The following is an 18,563-nucleotide window of genomic DNA, read 5'->3' as shown; positions in this document are numbered from 1 at the left end:
CTCCTCGCTCCTCTTCGAGGTGGGCAAAGGAAGGTAGGTTGGCTGTTTCTCGCATTGCGAGCTGTGCAATGCAGCCTGCCGGTTTATCACCAATGTTGACTCTGGTGATAGCGTACTCCTCCATCTCCTCCTCTTCTGAGTCTCGCCAGAGGAACCTGTGGAGGTGCATCTCACGGTCTTCCAACCATACTGAGTTGTACATTTTTGTGATGTCCCCTAAGGCAGCGTTGGTTCCCCCTCTGAACCTCAGGAGGACAGCACGTATCTGGTTGAGGACGTCTGGCCCCTTCATCAGTAGGTCGTTCATGCTGGTTCCTTTGAACTTTTGACTGCTATTCCAGACGAGTCTTACCGGGGTTGTTACAGAGTGTGGGTTTGGTGCTATAAGGTGACTTACAAACCATACTGGTCCCTTCCAGGTAATGATCTGTTCTTCAGTCAACTTGACTGCAGCTCCTCTTTCCACCATGTCATGCACCTGAGCTTTGTAAGCAGACTTCCACTTCCAATCTTGCAAAATGCGTCTTTGACATGTGGGCTGACACTTCAACCTCCTCGAACAGTTTGGGGTGGGTTCCTCCAACCGTTTTCCCGAGGGGTCCATCCCACAGTACAAGGTCCCCCACAACTTTGACTCTGTGGAGCTAGCCGGCCTTCTCTGTGGCTAATGAGAAGCTCCACCTCTTTGGGCCTCACAAGCTCATCAAGAGGTACATCTGGGAAGAATGGCTGCAGTTGTCCAGGTGTTACACTTTTGTGGACATCTGCGATGTTCTCAAGCCCATAGCAAACCAATTGATGTGCTCTCAGTGTGTCCTTGGAAGTGGATACACGGATTTTGAGGAGATAGCGCTTTGTCTTTACTTGGACCTTCATTCCGGCTACTCCATGGACAATGAGTATGATGTCTTCACTCTTCAGATTCAGACGGCTTGCTGCTCTGAGTGATGTAATTGGTGTCAGATGCTAAGTCGATGAGTGTTCCGACTTTCTCTCCGGCGTTAGCTGTGACGACGAGTAGCATCATGATCACTGGAAGCTCCTGCATCCCGCTTTTTTCAAGTAGACCTTGCTGGTCATTTGAAGTTGTGAAGACTCTGGAGGCAACATTTGAGAAGACCTCCCTGAACTGCTTTGCTAGGTCGGGTGGGAGATTTTTGATGAAATCCTCTTGACCCTCTGTGTACTTCCTTCTGCCTTTATCCTTTTCCGACTTGTCAGACTTCTTTGACATAGATTTAGGACAGAGGTAGAAGTGATGCTCAGCCTGTTCTTCTCTGCAGTCTTGATTTTTGCATAGAAAGCCAGGTTTGCAGGATGACCGGTCATCGTGAACCTCAAGGCATCTTGTACACGCTCCCAACTTCTTTACTGAAGACTTCCTTTCGGCTGCAGTCAGAGCCTTGAATTGCTTGCAGTTGAGTTTTCTCTTGTGTTTGGCATCACCACAGACTACACAGCCTTGGTCATCAGCTGACTTTGTAGACTTGGTTCTTGCACTTTTCTGCTCAATCCTGTTGTCTCTCCAACTTGGCTTACTTGGCTCCTCATCTCGTAGCTGCTCAAGCTCCTCATAGATAGCTTCTTGCTTCTGGAGGAATGCCAAGAGATGATCAAACCGTTTGTCTGGCGTTACTCCATTATTTGGATCGGCTACATAGACAAGCCACTCTTTTTTGAGGGATTCAGGGAGTTTACTCTCGATTGATTTTGTTACAAGGGGATTCTTTATGGCGCCTGTGTCTCCGAGGTCACTCAGGTCCCCGAGTGCTTTCTCCACGGCTTGAATCAACTCCACAATTTTCCTTGGTTGACTACTTTTGACAAATAACATCTTCTGTAGGTCTTCCACTATCTCAATGGCGATAGCCGTTCGATTTCCATAGCGGTTCTCCAAGACGCGGAGAATGTCATCTGCAGTGTTATAGGTGGTCAGGCGAAAGTCTTTTTTGAACTTGTCATCGAGACTGTCGAGTAACTATCTTTTTCACTTCTTTGGAGCCGGTTACTTCTCCCTGTCTTTGGAGCGACTCCCAGTCCCTTCTCCACCTGTGAAAATCACGCTTGTAGCCAGAGAATCTCGGGAGAGCTATGGGTTTCAGCTTAATGATTGGAGTAAAGTTGTGATTGCTGGCAGTGTCAGTTGTGTTTTCCGGTAGTCTTGCCGTTATGAAGTCAGCCTTCCTAGAGACCAGCCTGGTTGACTGGTGTTCCAGCTCTTTCAGCCGACCACGGAACTCTCGTTGGTCTTCCACCGGAACCCACTGCTGCCATTTGCAGTGCGCTTTCTTTGCGGAAACCACAAGTGTTTTCAGGTGAGTGAGCCTAAATTCATAGGCGTCAAGGTTGCTGTCGGTATGTACTCTTCCAACACGATCAGCTTCAGCTTCTGCTAGTTCTACAGCTGTGCGCAGTTCATCTCCAAACTTTGTCCAGAGTGCTTTTCCAAGTAGCTCTTCAACTTCCTTCAGCTTCTGATTACATTCACTGATGGTCTTAGCTATGTCAGCGCTTTGCTGTTCGGTCAGCTTAACTGATCCTCCTTCATCCAGCTTTGCCTCCTCTTCTTCAATGACACCTGCCATGACTTCGTCATTGGTTTCCATGACTTTCTCGGCTGCAATGGTGATTTTACTGAAGCTATCTCGGAGCTGGTCTTCTGACATGCTGTCGTGAGTTCTGATGATATTGTAGTTAGTAGTCGTGTGAAGGATCGTTTGGCTACTGTCCGCTCACTTTTGAGCTGCTCAATGGTTTCAGCCATGTTGGATGTTTTGGGTCCACCTGCTGTTTGCAGGGTGCTTTTATTTTTTCCAGGTCACTGTTTTCACTGTTCCAGCTTACAGTCCCGTTTTTTTTACTGTCTCACTGTTCCAGCTTACAGCGGTTTTTTACTGTCAAGCTATCTAGTGTTTGTGCAGCTTCCCTGCTTGAAAGGGATTGGTACAGACCATAGGAGGTTTAACTGGGTTCCACTCATGCAATGACCACACCGTTTTCCTTCTTTAACTCCTCTTTACTTTTCTTTTTGTATTTTCACAGGTACAGGTAAGTTGTAGCAGTTAGGTATTGTGGGTACAGTTGTAAGTGGGTTGCAAGTGGTAAACTGCTAGGTATACTGCAAGGTAAAAAACCGGCCGTTTCTCCAGGCTTTTTATGGCTGTACCAGCGCTGCTTTTTCCACGTTTTCTAGCTCAGCTTTGCTGCTGCTGGACAGAACGTTGTTTGATTTGTTTGCAACTGGCGTTTCCTGAAAGAGTCTCTCTTCCCCTTTCTGTCCTTTCCGGTAAGGTGACGCAATGACGCGGTAACGTGACGCAATGACGCGGTAACGCTCTGAGGAGGGATTCCCCCAGCTGTCAATCGGCGCTGCATATTAACCCCTTCATATCCAGCGGGGATTTTCCAAGTTGACTTCACAACCATAGGGATAGGGTTAGACCATAGGGATAGGGTTAGACCATAGAGTTAGACCATAGGGTTAGACCATAGGGTTAGGGTTAGACCATAGGGTTAGACCATAGGGATAGGGTTAGACCATAGGGATAGGGTTAGACCATAGGGATAGGGTTAGACCATAGGGTTAGGGTTAGACCATAGGGTTAGGGTTAGACCATAGGGTTAGACCATAGGGATAGACCATAGGGTTAGACCATAGGGTTAGACCATAGGGATAGACCATAGGGATAGACCATAGGGTTAGACCATAGGGATAGGGTTAGACCATAGGGTTAGACCATAGGGATAGGGTTAGACCATAGGGTTAGACCATAGGGTTAGACCATAGGGTTAGACCATAGGGTTAGACCATAGGGATAGGATTAGACCATAGGGTTAGACCATAGGGTTAGGGTTAGACCATAAATAATGACGACCGCAGCAGCAGAGACTGAAATAGAGCGTGTGCCTCAGATAAACACTGAGGTCTGCGGTAAACAGACCAAGACTGATGATTCAGTGAAACAATGTTCTTCTCATATCCTATGATAATATTGAGTCTCATAGGATGCAATATGTTGGGCAGTGTGCCCCGGTGGCAGGAGGAGGGCTGGAGGTAGCTTGTTGTACGTTTTGGGTCCAAGTCTCCTTTGATGCATTTCCTTATCAAGTCAAACGTTTTTAAATAGGCTGACATTAAAGGTTCTTTAATAGGCTGACATTAAAGATACTCTAAACCAATCGCAGGACCCCCCCTATTCTACATTAAGGTGTGTGCCCTCCCCCAACCCCTCCCCCATTTCCTAAACCAGGTTCCTGATCCACCTTGACCCCCGCCTGACGGCCTCTCCTGGCGCCTTGCTGCACGGTGGCCCTCCCCCCTCCTTTCTCTGAGTCTCCCCCCTGATTGTCTCTCTCTCTCCCCCAGTGGACGGGTGGGTGTGCGCCCTGCAGGGGGAGCTGGAGGGTCATCTGAAGGACGAGCGGCGAGGCGAGATGCTCCGCAGCGGCGTCCAGGTGGTCATCGCCGGAGCCACCAACGCCGGGAAGAGCAGCCTGCTCAACGCACTCTGTAGGTACTAGCCTGCTCAACGCTCTCTGTAGGTACTAGCCTGCTCAACGCTCTCTGTAGGTACTAGCCTGCTCAACGCTCTCTGTAGGTACTAGCCTGCTCAACGCTCTCTGTAGGTACTAGCCTGCTCAACGCTCTCTGTAGGTACTAGCCTGCTCAACGCTCTCTGTAGGTACTAGCCTGCTCAACGCTCTCTGTAGGTACTAGCCTGCTCAACGCTCTCTGTAGGTACTAGCCTGCTCAACGCTCTCTGTAGGTACTAGCCTGCTCAACGCTCTCTGTAGGTACTAGCCTGCTCAACGCTCTCTGTAGGTACTAGCCTGCTCAACGCTCTCTGTAGGTACTAGCCTGCTCAACGCTCTCTGTAGGTACTAGCCTGCTCAACGCACTCTGTAGGTACTAGCCTGCTCAACGCTCTCTGTAGGTACTAGCCTGCTCAACGCTCTCTGTAGGTACTAGCCTGCTCAACGCTCTCTGTAGGTACTAGCCTGCTCAACGCTCTCTGTAGGTACTAGCCTGCTCAACGCTCTCTGTAGGTACTAGCCTGCTCAACGCTCTCTGTAGGTACTAGCCTGCTCAACGCTCTCTGTAGGTACTAGCCTGCTCAACGCTCTCTGTAGGTACTAGCCTGCTCAACGCTCTCTGTAGGTACTAGCCTGCTCAACGCTCTCTGTAGGTACTAGCCTGCTCAACGCTCTCTGTAGGTACTAGCCTGCTCAACGCTCTCTGTAGGTACTAGCCTGCTCAACGCTCTCTGTAGGTACTAGCCTGCTCAACGCTCTCTGTAGGTACTAGCCTGCTCAACGCTCTCTGTAGGTACTAGCCTGCTCAACGCTCTCTGTAGGTACTAGCCTGCTCAACGCTCTCTGTAGGTACTAGCCTGCTCAACGCTCTCTGTAGGTACTAGCCTGCTCAACGCACTCTGTAGGTACTAGCCTGCTCAACGCACTCTGTAGGTACTAGCCTGCTCAACGCTCTCTGTAGGTACTAGCCTGCTCAACGCTCTCTGTAGGTAAGGTTAGGGTTAACCATACCTACAGAGTGCGTTGAGCTGGGTTAGGGTTAACCCTAACCCAGCTCAACGCACTCTGTAGGTACTAGCCTGCTCAACGCTCTCTGTAGGTACTAGCCTGCTCAACGCTCTCTGTAGGTACTAGCCTGCTCAACGCTCTCTGTAGGTACTAGCCTGCTCAACGCTCTCTGTAGGTACTAGCCTGCTCAACGCTCTCTGTAGGTACTAGCCTGCTCAACGCTCTCTGTAGGTACTAGCCTGCTCAACGCACTCTGTAGGTACTAGCCTGCTCAACGCTCTCTGTAGGTACTAGCCTGCTCAACGCTCTCTGTAGGTACTAGCCTGCTCAACGCTCTCTGTAGGTACTAGCCTGCTCAACGCTCTCTGTAGGTACTAGCCTGCTCAACGCTCTCTGTAGGTACTAGCCTGCTCAACGCTCTCTGTAGGTACTAGCCTGCTCAACGCTCTCTGTAGGTACTAGCCTGCTCAACGCTCTCTGTAGGTACTAGCCTGCTCAACGCACTCTGTAGGTACTAGCCTGCTCAACGCTCTCTGTAGGTACTAGCCTGCTCAACGCTCTCTGTAGGTAAGGTTAGGGTTAACCATACCTACAGAGTGCGTTGAGCTGGGTTAGGGTTAACCCTAACCCAGCTCAACGCACTCTGTAGGTACTAGCCTGCTCAACGCACTCTGTAGGTAGAGTTAACCCTAACCCTAACCCAGCTCAACGCACTCTGTAGGTAGCATCCTTCACATGGTTACATCATCCAGCACATCCACACCATCCCATGATCAAATCACATGATCACATCACATGATCACCATCCAGCACATCCACATGAACACATGTTCACATCACAACATGATCACATGATCACACACCAGCACATCAATCATGATCACATGATAACATGATCACCCAACAGCAAATCAAAACATGATCACATGATCAAATCACAACATGATCACATCACAAAATGATCACATGATCAAATCACAACATGATCACATCACAACATGATCACATGATCACACCAGCACATGATCACATGATCACCCACCAGCACATCATAGGGCTGTGTGCGATAAGACAAGAGAAAAATGTCCATAAATAGATATTTCCCTCTACACGACAAAACTAACAAATCACGGTGGCCGTAAGACGGCCCCTCCATCTAGAACGCTCTGCCAAAAACACCTTTGATAACCCCATCATGTTGAATTATGTTGATTCACATTAATAATTAATTTATCAGCTGATCAGCGAGTTGACATGTGCACCGCGTTACAGCGAGTACTCACTTGTTTATCGGAGATCAAGAAAAAAAAAAGAAAACTTAAATATTTATTTACCTTTTTTTTATGTTCAATATTCCTTTTTGTACCAGCAAATCCATATATTCACACGAACTTCCAAAGCATGTATTCACACGAACTTCCAAAGCATGTATTCACACGAACTTCCAAAGCATGTATTCACATGAACTTCCGCAACATGTATTCATATGAACATCAACAACATGTATTCACATGAACATCAACAACATGTCTTCACAACATGTATTCACATGAACATCCACTAAACAGTACCCGCTTTTTGTTCTTACATGCAATGTTATCTACACACATTGTTCTAAGAAAAAAAATACAGCAGTAAACAAACCCACTGAAAATATTCTGGGTAAAATAATAGAAACAACAGCAGTCACTCAAACCCTAAACTGGGCCTCATCTGTTCCCTGCGGCTCGGCCTCTGGGAGACAGAGTGTCAGAGGAAACAATAGCAAGCCTTTATCTGATGCTGGATCAACGCTGCGGCTGTAGGGGCAGGATGTGGCTGTGAGGCACGCTCAGCCGTCATGCTGTTTATAATCAGCCAGACTCCAACCAGAGGATACAATAAGATCCTCGGCCCGGTGTCGGTGAGGGATTAGGTACAAACCCTACGTGGCTTTCCTAGCTGGTTGGAGAAGATAAAGAAAACATCTTAAACCAACCGAGTTGTTTGTTGTGGTTGTATGTTGTATGTGCTCATGGGCGTGCATGTGAATACATGTTGTGGAAGTACATGTGAATACATGTTGTGGATGGTCATGTGAATACATGTTGTGGATGGTCATGTGAATACATGTTGTGGATGTTTTCACGTTAAATACAATAAGACTACTTGGCTATTCCGTCAACACTATGGAGTCCTTCTATGTTCTGTGTTCAGTTCTCCTCCTCCTTGTCCCGTAGGCCGGAGGCCGGCAGCCATCGTGTCCCCGGTGGCCGGGACCACCAGGGACGTGGTGGAGACGGCGCTGGACATCGGGGGCTTCCCCGTTCTGCTGAGTGACACGGCGGGCCTGAGGGACAGCCCCGACCCCGTGGAACAGGAGGGCGTCCGCAGGGCGAGGGAACGGTGAGGGAGGGGGGGAGTGAGGGGGAGAGAGAGAGGGAGGGGGGGGGGGGGAGAGGGAGGGAGGGGGGGAGGGGGGAGGGGGAGAGGGAGGGAGGGGGGGGGGGGGAGAGGGAGGGAGAGAGAGGGGGGAGAGGGGGGGAGAGAGAGAGAGAGAGGGGGAGAGAGAGGGAGAGAGAGAGATCCCTCACGTCAGCGGTTCTGTTTGCATGTGGTTCTCACGCGGTGGTCGGCTTAAGTCCTCCTATCTCTGACGTCCGCCATTGCAACATCCTGCTAAGAGTGGAGTATAGGATGTGACTGTTAATGTTTAATAAACATTTCAGTGTTGCGCTTCAGGGCAGCGGGCCGGTCTAGCGCTGAGGTTGGGTTAGCAGAGGGCAGGGATGGCTCGGGGAAGGACTCGGGGAACGCCGCTGCTCCACAGCATCAAGTATTGTTTCATTTCCACCGCCCGGGGAAACAAAGCAAGGAAGAAATAATTCAATGCGTTGTGGTTTTGAAAGTGTATGAGTGTGATATAAATATCAGTGGTAAAGCCGTACGTCCCTGGGGGCCGACTGTCTCCATGAGGAGGGCTGAAGGGAGAATAACGTGTGATTTAGGGGTTGCTCTTCTATCAGGGCTGCTTCCACTGTTTACACCGGTTGGCCCCGTTCTCCTTCCTCCATCACACCGAGGGTAAGAGACGGAGCGCTCGCCTGCCAGGCTCGGTCTGTCAGGGTCAGATGGTGGTCAGGGTTAGATGGTGGTCAGGGTCAGATGGTGGTCAGGGTTAGATGGTGGTCAGGGTTAGAGTTAGATGGTGGTCAGGGTTAGATGGTGGTCAGGGTCAGATGGTGGTCAGGGTCAGATGGTGGTCAGGGTCAGATGGTGGTCAGGGTTAGATGGTGGTCAGGGTCAGATGGTGGTCAGGGTCAGATGGTGGTCAGGGTCAGATGGTGGTCAGGGTCAGATGGTGGTCAGGGTCAGATGGTGGTCAGGGTCAGATGGTGGTCAGGGTCAGATGGTGGTCAGGGTCAGATGGTGGTCAGGGTTAGATGGTGGTCAGGGTCAGATGGTGGTCAGGGTCAGATGGTGGTCAGGGTCAGATGGTGGTCAGGGTCAGATGGTGGTCAGGGTTAGATGGTGGTCAGGGTCAGATGGTGGTCAGGGTCAGATGGTGGTCAGGGTCAGATGGTGGTCAGGGTCAGATGGTGGTCAGGGTTAGATGGTGGTCAGGGTCAGATGGTGGTCAGGGTCAGATGGTGGTCAGGGTCAGATGGTGGTCAGGGTCAGATGGTGGTCAGGGTCAGATGGTGGTCAGGGTTAGATGGTGGTCAGGGTCAGATGGTGGTCAGGGTTAGATGGTGGTCAGGGTTAGAGTTAGATGGTGGTCAGGGTTAGATGGTGGTCAGGGTTAGATGGTGGTCAGGGTCAGATGGTGGTCAGGGTCAGATGGTGGTCAGGGTTAGATGGTGGTCAGGGTTAGATGGTGGTCAGGGTTAGAGTTAGATGGTGGTCAGGGTCAGATGGTGGTCAGGGTCAGATGGTGGTCAGGGTCAGATGGTGGTCAGGGTCAGATGGTGGTCAGGGTTAGATGGTGGTCAGGGTCAGATGGTGGTCAGGGTCAGATGGTGGTCAGGGTTAGATGGTGGTCAGGGTTAGATGGTGGTCAGGGTTAGAGTTAGATGGTGGTCAGGGTTAGATGGTGGTCAGGGTCAGATGGTGGTCAGGGTTAGATGGTGGTCAGGGTTAGAGTTAGATGGTGGTCAGGGTTAGATGGTGGTCAGGGTTAGATGGTGGTCAGGGTTAGATGGTGGTCAGGGTCAGATGGTGGTCAGGGTCAGATGGTGGTCAGGGTCAGATGGTGGTCAGGGTTAGATGGTGGTCAGGGTTAGAGTTAGATGGTGGTCAGGGTTAGATGGTGGTCAGGGTCAGATGGTGGTCAGGGTTAGATGGTGGTCAGGGTTAGAGTTAGATGGTGGTCAGGGTTAGATGGTGGTCAGGGTTAGATGGTGGTCAGGGTTAGAGTTAGTAGTAGGGTTAGTGGACAGTAGCAGCAGATGGGGGGGGCTCTGGATCTTGTGGACAGTGGGGGGGGGGGTTATTGTTTTTAGGGGAGTGAGTGTGGGCCTCCAGAACAGGAAGGACATGTAGTAGCAGTTGTTGCCGTGACCGCGGCTACTCGTGTCCCTCGGGGAGGGGTCGGGGGGAAGGACCCGGGCGGACCGGACTCTGGCCCCAAGCAGTCGCGCTCGGGGGGGAAAGGAAAAAGCAAGAGCCTGCATTGTCAGTCTGGAGACTTGAGTAGTACATGTGGCGCCTTTTGGCGCTTCGATTAATAAAGAATCATTCAGTAGTTTGGGTGAATTGTTGAAACCGTAGTCTCCAGTAATCAAGTAATCAGTAACTTCAAGTTAACATTTAGATGATTACTACAGTTTCTGTGGCCATGTTCCTCCTGTCGTACGGCTTTAATATAAGAGACAGACCTGAAGTCTCCACCATGCTCAGAGGGTCCCTAAAGCGTTGGTAAATAATAATAATAATAATAATACATTTAATTTAGAGGCGCCTTTCAAGACACCCAAGGTCACCTTACAGAGCATATAGTCATCATTCAAAACTATGTAAAACAGACTAGGAATAAAAGGAAAACAGAGGTTAAACATGAAGAATAATAATAATTAATAACACTCAAAGACGCCTAAAGTGAAGTGGGGACCTCACTAACCACCACCAATATGTAGCACCCACTTGGGATGCTACATATTAAATGACTGAACATCACGTGTACCTCGTTACTATGAGCTCCCACTAGGGTTAGGGTTATCCTAACCCTAACCCTAACCATGAGCTCCCACGTTAACCTCAGACGCTCCTCTCCAGGGTTAGGGTTAGCCTAACCCTAACCCTAACCATGAGCTCCCACGTTAACCTCAGACGCTCCTCTCCAGGGTTAGGGTTAGCCTAACCCTAACCCTTACTATGAGCTCCCACGTTAACCTCAGACGCTCCTCTCCAGGGTTAGGGTTAGGGTTAGCCTAACCCTAACCCTTACTATGAGCTCCCACGTTAACCTCAGACCAGGGCTCCAGAGTGCGCCTAATTTGGGCGCACATGCGCCTAGAATTCGGGGTAGTGCGACTGAAAATTTATCTGGTATAATTATTATTATTTTTTTTTTACAGAGCAGTCTATTCATAATATTGTAATGACCACGGAAGAGGTAGTGAATGAAGTATTGATTAGACAGCGATTTATTAGATGCCTAATAAACCGTTGGAACACGCAAGACCGGTAACAATAGCAACGCCGGTAAACAAACCCGCGAAGCCCAATCCAGGGGCCTGTACTACGAAGCTCGATTAGAGGGTTAGCGAGGTATGTTGAGCTGAAAGCCTGCGTTAGCTGTGGAATGAAAGTCGATCTCTTTAAGCGTCGCTGTATCACCATGGTGACTTGCGCTCGCAACCAAACCTGGTCGGGAGCAGCTTTTCAGCGAGTCTACCCGGAGATCGGCTACTTATATCGGCGTGCGCAGCTTCCTAGCCCCTCCTCCGATAATGGCGTCACCATTTGTGGGTGTTCCCATGGACCTCGGCGCACTTATCGTACAGGCGTCTCTCCAGAGACAGAGGGTTTTTCGGGACAGAACCGATCCCTTGGCATTGTCTGACGATATTCTTTATGAGAGATACAGATTCGGCATTTATTTAATGGTCAAAATATTATTAATCAATGGCGTAAATATCGACGGTGCAACCGGTGCTGCCCCCTCAACAACTCAAAACTTGGGTGCACCATAAATACGTGCTGGTGCACCCAAATTAAAAATGTAGGCGCACCAGTGCACCCAAGGAAAAAGTTAGTCCGGAGCCCTGCCTCAGACGCTCCTCTCCAGGGTTAGGGTTAGGGTTAGGCTAACCCTAACCCTTACTATGAGCTCCCACGTTAACCTCAGACGCTCCTCTCCAGGGTGCAGCAGGCGGACCTGGCCCTGGTGGTGGTGGACTGCACCCTGCTGCCCCCAGACCCCCAGCAGGCCCCTGCCTTCCTCCAGGGGTACATCCACAGTGTGCTCCCCCCCCGGGAGGAGCCTGACCCAGGTACTGGGACACGGCCTCGGCGGGGGGGGGGGTTCTGTTCTGTGTTTTACTTCCGGCAATGCCTGAAAATAGGGAAACAATAAGAATGGAATCCTAAGGGGGAGCCCCCCTGCAGCCGATGGAGCAGCACGGGGCCGCCAACCAGCCGCCAACCAGCCGCCAACCAGCCGCCAACCAGCCGTTCAGCATCAGATTATCAGCAGGCTGCCGATAGGGCGGCCGTGTTGCAGTATTCCACTGCTGATGAATTGGTATCAAAGTGTGTGTGTGTGTGTGTGTGTGTGTGTGTGTGTGTGTGTGTGTGTGTGTCTCCCCCAGTGAGGTGTGTGCTGGTGCTGAACAAGGCGGACCTGCTCTCCGAGCAGCGCAGGGGGCAGCTGGAGCGGGCCCTGCCCCCCCAAGGCACCGCCCTGCCCCCCCAAGGCACCGCCCTGCCCCCCCAAGGCACCGCCCTGCCCCCCCAAGGCACCGCCCTGCACCCCCAAGGCACCGCCCTGCCCCCCCAAGGCACCGCCCTGCCCCCCCAAGGCACCGCCCTGCCCCCCCAAGGCACCGCCCTGCCCCCCTGGTGCCTGGCGTCCTGCCACTCCGCCGCCGGGCTGCAAGCTCTGCTGGAGGAGCTGCAGGCCGGGCTGAAGGCTCTGTGAGTACAGCCCCCCCCCCCCCCCCACCTCTGAAGGCTCTGTGAGTACAGCCCCCCCCCCCCCCCCCCCCCTCTGAAGGCTCTGTGAGTACAGCCCCCCCCCCCCCCCCCCCCCTCTGAAGGCTCTGTGAGTACAGCCCCCCCCCCCTCTGAAGGCTCTGTGAGTACAGCCACCCCCCCCCCCCTCTGAAGGCTCTGTGAGTACAGCCCCCCCCCCCCCTCTGAAGGCTCTGTGAGTACAGCCCCCCCCCCCCTCTGAAGGCTCTGTGAGTACAGCCCCCCCCCCCCCCCTCTGAAGGCTCTGTGAGTACAGCCCCCCCCCCCCTCTGAAGGCTCTGTGAGTACAGCCCCCCCCCCCCTCTGAAGGCTCTGTGAGTACAGCCCCCCCCCCCTCTGAAGGCTCTGTGAGTACAGCCCCCCCCCCCCCTCTGAAGGCTTGAGTACATCCCCCCCCCTCTCAAGGCTCTGTGACCCCCCCTATATCTATCTATCTATCTAGATATAGATATTATTGATATGTGATATATTGTAAATAAGTTATATTATATACATATATGCATTATATATATGTTGTATATTGTAGATAAGTTATATTATATACATGTATGTATTATATATATGTTCTATATTGTAGATAAGTTATATTATATACATATATGTATTATAGATATATGTGATATATTGTAGATAAGTTATATTATATATACATATATGTATTATATATATATGTTATATATTGTAGATATATTATATTATATACATATATGTATTATATGTATATGTTATATATTGTAGATATATTATATTATATACATATATGTATTATATATATGTTCTATATTGTAGATATATTATATACATGTATTATATATATATTAGAGCTGTCAGTTAAACGCGTTATTAACGGCGTTAACGCAAACCAATTTTAACGACGTTAAAAAATTATCGCGCGATTAACACAATTATTTTATTTAAAAAAAAAAAAATAAAAAATGTCTTTGGCTCAAAACAAAGAAGCAGTAGCCTGACTGCTATGTTCAAATGACATTTGTTCAAAGCAGTCGTTTAATTGCACTATAGGCTCTTTTTTTGTATCGTCCTGTTTTGATCAGTATATGCCAATGTTGTTATCAATAAAAAATCATTTGCACAAGGCAAGCCGATGCACTTCACCATGTTGATAAGAGAATTAAAATGAGAAGAATTGTGGGACAAAAAAATCAAGGGATATTTAGCATAGAAAAATTATTTGCGATTAATCGCGAGTTAACTATGACATTAATGCGCTTAATCACGATTAAATATTTTAATCGCTTGACAGCTCTAATATATATATATGGTCTATATTGTAGATATATTATATATATATATGTTCTATATTGTAGATAAGTTATATTATATACATATATGTATTATATTATATTTTATACATATATATATTGTATATATATATGTTCTATATTGTAGATATATTATATTATATACATATATGTAGTATATATATATGTTCTATATTGTAGATAAGTTATATTATATACATATATGTATTATATATATATGTTCTATATTGTAGATATATTATATTATATACATATATGTATCATATATGTATGTTCTATATTGTAGATATATTATATCATATACATATATGTATTATATATATGTTCTATATTGTAGATATATTATATACATATATGTATTATATATAGGTTCTATATTGTCGATATATTATATATGTATTATATATATATGTTCTATATTGTAGATAAGTTATATACATATATATATTATATATATATGTTCTATATTGTAGATATATTATATTATATACATATATGTATTATATATATATGTTCTATATTGTAGATATATTATATATATGTTCTATATTGTAGATATATTATATTATATACATATATGTAGTATATATATATGTTCTATATTGTAGATATATTATATACATATATGTAGTATATATATATGTTCTATATTGTAGATATATTATATACATATATGTAGTATATATATATGTATATGTGTATATATATATATGTATATGTATATATATATGTATATATATATATGTGTGTATATATATGTATATGTATATATATATATATGTGTGTATATATATATGTTCTATATTGTAGATAGATTATATTATATACATATATTTATTATATATGTTCTATATTATAGATATATTATATTATATACATATATTTATTATATATGTTCTATATTATAGATCTATTATATTATATACATATATGTGTTATATATATGTGTTCTATATTGTAGATCTATTATATTATATACATATATGTGTTATATATATGTGTTCTATATTGTAGATCTATTATATAGAAAGAAAGCAGCGAGGCAGTGTATCTTGCTCTTCCTCTCTCTAGCCGTCGTGTGCTTTATGTTCAGCCCACTAAGCTGTCCCCCCCCAGGTGTGGGGACCCCCTGGCCGCCGTGCCCCCCAGCCTGACACAGGCACGGCACCGGGCCCACCTGACGCAGTGCGTGGCAGCGCTGCAGCAGTACCAGCGCCTCCGGGACCGGGACCTGGCGCTGGCGGCGGACGGCGTGCGGCTGGCCCTCAGCAGCCTGGGCCGCATCACGGGCCGGGTCGGCGCCGACGAGATCCTGGACATCGTCTTCAGAGACTTCTGCATCGGGAAGTAGAGGCCAGGAAGTAGAGCGAGGGCAGGAAGTAGAGCCATCAGGAGCAGGAAGTAGAGCCACCAGGGCCAGGAAGTAGAGCCACCAGGGCCAGGAAGTAGAGCCACCAGGGCCAGGAAGTAGAGCCACCAGGGGCAGGAAGTAGAGCCACCAGGGGCAGGAAGTAGAGCCACCAGGGGCAGGAAGTAGAGCCACCAGGGGCAGGAAGTAGAGCCACCGCCAGGGGCAGGAGGTAGAGCCACCGCCAGGGGCAGGAGGTAGAGCCACCGCCAGGGGCAGGAGGTAGAGCCAGCAGGGGCAGGAGGTAGAGCCACCACCAGGGGCAGCTCTCAGACACTCCACCACTCAAAGAAAAGACAGTTCTTGGACTAATATGAAGTCTTTGGAATAAGGTATTGCTGTGATTTCGAATGATTGATTGGGGCCCTGCTTATAGCCCCCCTGGGGCCCTGCTTATAGCCCCCTGGGGCCCTGCTTTTAGCCCCCCTGGGGCCCTGCTTACAGCCCCCCTGGGGCCCTGCTTATAGCCCCCTGGGGCCCTGCTTTTAGCCCCCCTGGGGCCCTGCTCGGGGCCCTGCTTATAGCCCCCCTGGGGCCCTGCTTACAGCCCCCCTGGGGCCCTGCTTATAGCCCCCTGGGGCCCTGCTTATAGCCCCCCTCGGGGCCCTGCTTATAGCCTCCTGGGGCCCCCAGATCCAGATGGCCATACCTCGCCACAGGCTGTATTATCCATTTAGTCTCGGTACTTTTTGTTTCAGTGTCTAAATATCCTTCGGGAAGAATACATTCAATTGTAAAATGAGTTAAGCATACAGCCAGCCAGTATTCAGTTGGAAACAGGGTTGTTAATTTTTGCTGTGAGGATGAAGCCATAAAGGTCATGCTGACCCACATCACGCTTTGCTCTGTGGGATGCAGACGTTTTTTGTATTTACTTTGGAGGTAAACCTCGCTGTCTTTTGTTCTCCTGTCAATTTGTCCTCGATGGAATATTTATGTTTCCTCCCTGAACCGCTCACCACCCCCCCCCCCCCCCCCCCCCTTCCAACGCCTTCTGCTGCTCGACCAGCCGTCATCTCTGACGACATCATCTCTGGCACACACACTAACTCACACAGAATCCATTTGAAATATGAATTGTTTTGTATTGACTTCTTCTGCTGTCTGTTAATCTCTTACACTCGGTGACTCTTGCTCACTTGCGTCACGGTCTCGGCGTTGACTCGTAACATGCTGGCGTTAAATGACGAGCCATAACGAGATGAGGAGGGCTGTTCCATAAATCAGAGACACTAAAAGGGGCCAACAGCACAGCTTTGAAGTAACGCTTTAAAATCCCTTGGAGACCATTTCTATGTTTCAGCAGAGGAAATATTTCAGTTTATAGGTCCTGAAATATCAGGATGATGAAAGCTTTACATCATTCCGCTCATGACTCAAATGAGATGGCAAAATTGTATGTGTGTAAAATATAGATATATATGTTAAGACATTTGCCAAAAGTTGAATGCGTTTGTAATGAAGAAAGTGTGAGTTGGCTGACGGTTGTAAAACCCCCAGCCCTGGTTGATGGCCGTACTTATTGAACATGAACCTTATGGAGAAACCAACATGTTATTTTCGAATCGGGAAACAGACATGTTGTGGACAATGCCAAGTACAAGTTGTTTGTGCATCTTGTGCCTATATGCAGATACACACTGGAAACACGCTCCCATGTCGACACAAAGGATTTCCTGATAACACTTCACCTGCTGCCAGACCCCTCAGCAGAGCGCTCACCGAGGGCTGCTTGTTTGCGCGTTCATCTTAATTTAGATCCTTTGCTTACGCAGAGGCCAAGTGCCTCTTAAATCTTCCTGACAGAGAGCCGGCCGTAGTGAGGGCCATGACTTTATGTAAACCTCTTGAAGCTTCAAAAGTGATCAGATGGAAACAGATGGAACCAAACACTTTAATGCTCAGACCACAGTCTATATCAACATGCATAATGCCAGTGGAAGAGGACGATCAACCAATCAGGATATGACTGAGTTCACGTGCAGAATGAAGTGGCGTTTCAGTGTTTCCCAGTGGTATTTAATGGTTTGTTAAAAGATGTTTATCGATTTGATGAGTTTGATGCCGTGGATTGGATAAGTGTACAGATTTAGAGGACAGACAAGCATTAAAGGTTGACGGTTTGTGTTATTGCTGGACCAAGGCTGTCCAGTTGTGCTTTGGCCAGTCTTTGTGGTGTTAATTTAAAGAAAGAAGCAGGGTTTTGGTTATTGGTTTTATTTATTAAAGGCTGTGGAAAAAAAATCTGCTATTTATTTCTTCATATAACAATCTTAAATTAGTAATAACCTTGATGCAAAGTCAAATATGTGAATACAAAAACATTGACACTTTTTCCGCTGATGATTACAAGGAAAGGAATAAACAAATTGTACATCAAGGACAATTGCAACCGCAATACCATCAAATAAGGGTTTAGTCAGGCATATATTATATGTAATAATTATACGTTAATGTGATAAGCTGTAGATGATAAATAGCTAGTGTATACATCCTTTCATGATTCAAGTGTTTTGTGTCATAAATAAACATGTTTGGTAATTTACACTAATCGACAATAATTCAACATATTGAATTCTTTCGAGTGAAAATGTTTCTGAAGGATTCAACTTGGAAGCTGAGAGTCTGCTATTTGTAGATGCCTGAGTCTTCTTATGCAGTTCTATGTCTGCAGCTTTTCATTCCATTGAATAGACCCCTGGGTGAAGTCCTCCGGTTGATCTGCACTCTCAGTATAAACGTGGATCTATAGAGATATACAGATTCTATACAAACTGCTCTCTTTAACTGGACCGTTATCCACTGCCTGGCATCGGCTTGGTCACCTGACCCTGCTGCAGAGGACATTTAGCAAGCGGGAAGAAAACAAATATATGATATCAATATCGTATTCACAGTGGAAGGAACGCCCATCAATCTATCAGTCCCTCTTCCAGTGTTGGCGCCCCAAGCCCACGCTGCATATTCCCATTCATCAGGGGCCCCTCCCATAGGGCCTGGCCCCTCCCGTAGGGCCTGGCCCCTCCCGTAGGGCCTGGCCCCTCCCGTAGGGCCTGGCCCCTCCCGTAGGGCCTGGCCCCTCCCGTAGGGCCTGGCCCCTCCCGTAGGGCCTGGCCCTTTGGCTCCTGAGAATAGGCCTGTTGGAGTGCTTGGGGTTT

At 47.8% G+C, this 18,563-nt stretch overlaps 2 protein-coding genes across 4 annotated transcripts in view; one reads left to right on the top strand and one right to left on the bottom strand.

Moving 5' to 3' along the window:
* The window catches only part of gtpbp3 (GTP binding protein 3, mitochondrial), a 32,457-nt gene extending 14,507 nt beyond the window's left edge, over positions 1–17,950 (top strand). For 2 of the 3 annotated variants that reach the window (XM_060066542.1, XM_060066541.1), the window contains exons 7-11: positions 4,367–4,510; positions 7,761–7,926; positions 11,884–12,014; positions 12,333–12,657; positions 15,114–17,950. In XM_060066542.1, the coding sequence (XP_059922525.1) occupies positions 4,367–4,510; positions 7,761–7,926; positions 11,884–12,014; positions 12,333–12,657; positions 15,114–15,348 (1,001 nt within the window). In that variant the 3' untranslated portion in view covers positions 15,349–17,950. The remainder of the gene's footprint in view (positions 1–4,366; positions 4,511–7,760; positions 7,927–11,883; positions 12,015–12,332; positions 12,658–15,113) is intronic. The other variant, XR_009528264.1, reaches the window with a different exon arrangement.
* Positions 17,607–18,563, bottom strand: part of plvapb (plasmalemma vesicle associated protein b) — a 6,730-nt gene continuing 5,773 nt past the window's right edge. The window contains exon 8 of the mRNA XM_060066543.1: positions 17,607–18,239. Coding sequence (XP_059922526.1) covers positions 18,201–18,239 — 39 coding nt within the window. The 3' untranslated portion in view covers positions 17,607–18,200. The remainder of the gene's footprint in view (positions 18,240–18,563) is intronic.

The sequence above is a fragment of the Gadus macrocephalus genome, chromosome 12 (assembly GCF_031168955.1).
Source record: "Gadus macrocephalus chromosome 12, ASM3116895v1".
NCBI lineage: Eukaryota > Metazoa > Chordata > Actinopteri > Gadiformes > Gadidae > Gadus > Gadus macrocephalus.
The sequence above is the reverse complement of the archived record's forward strand: the minus strand, read 5'-3'. Positions and strand labels throughout refer to the sequence as shown.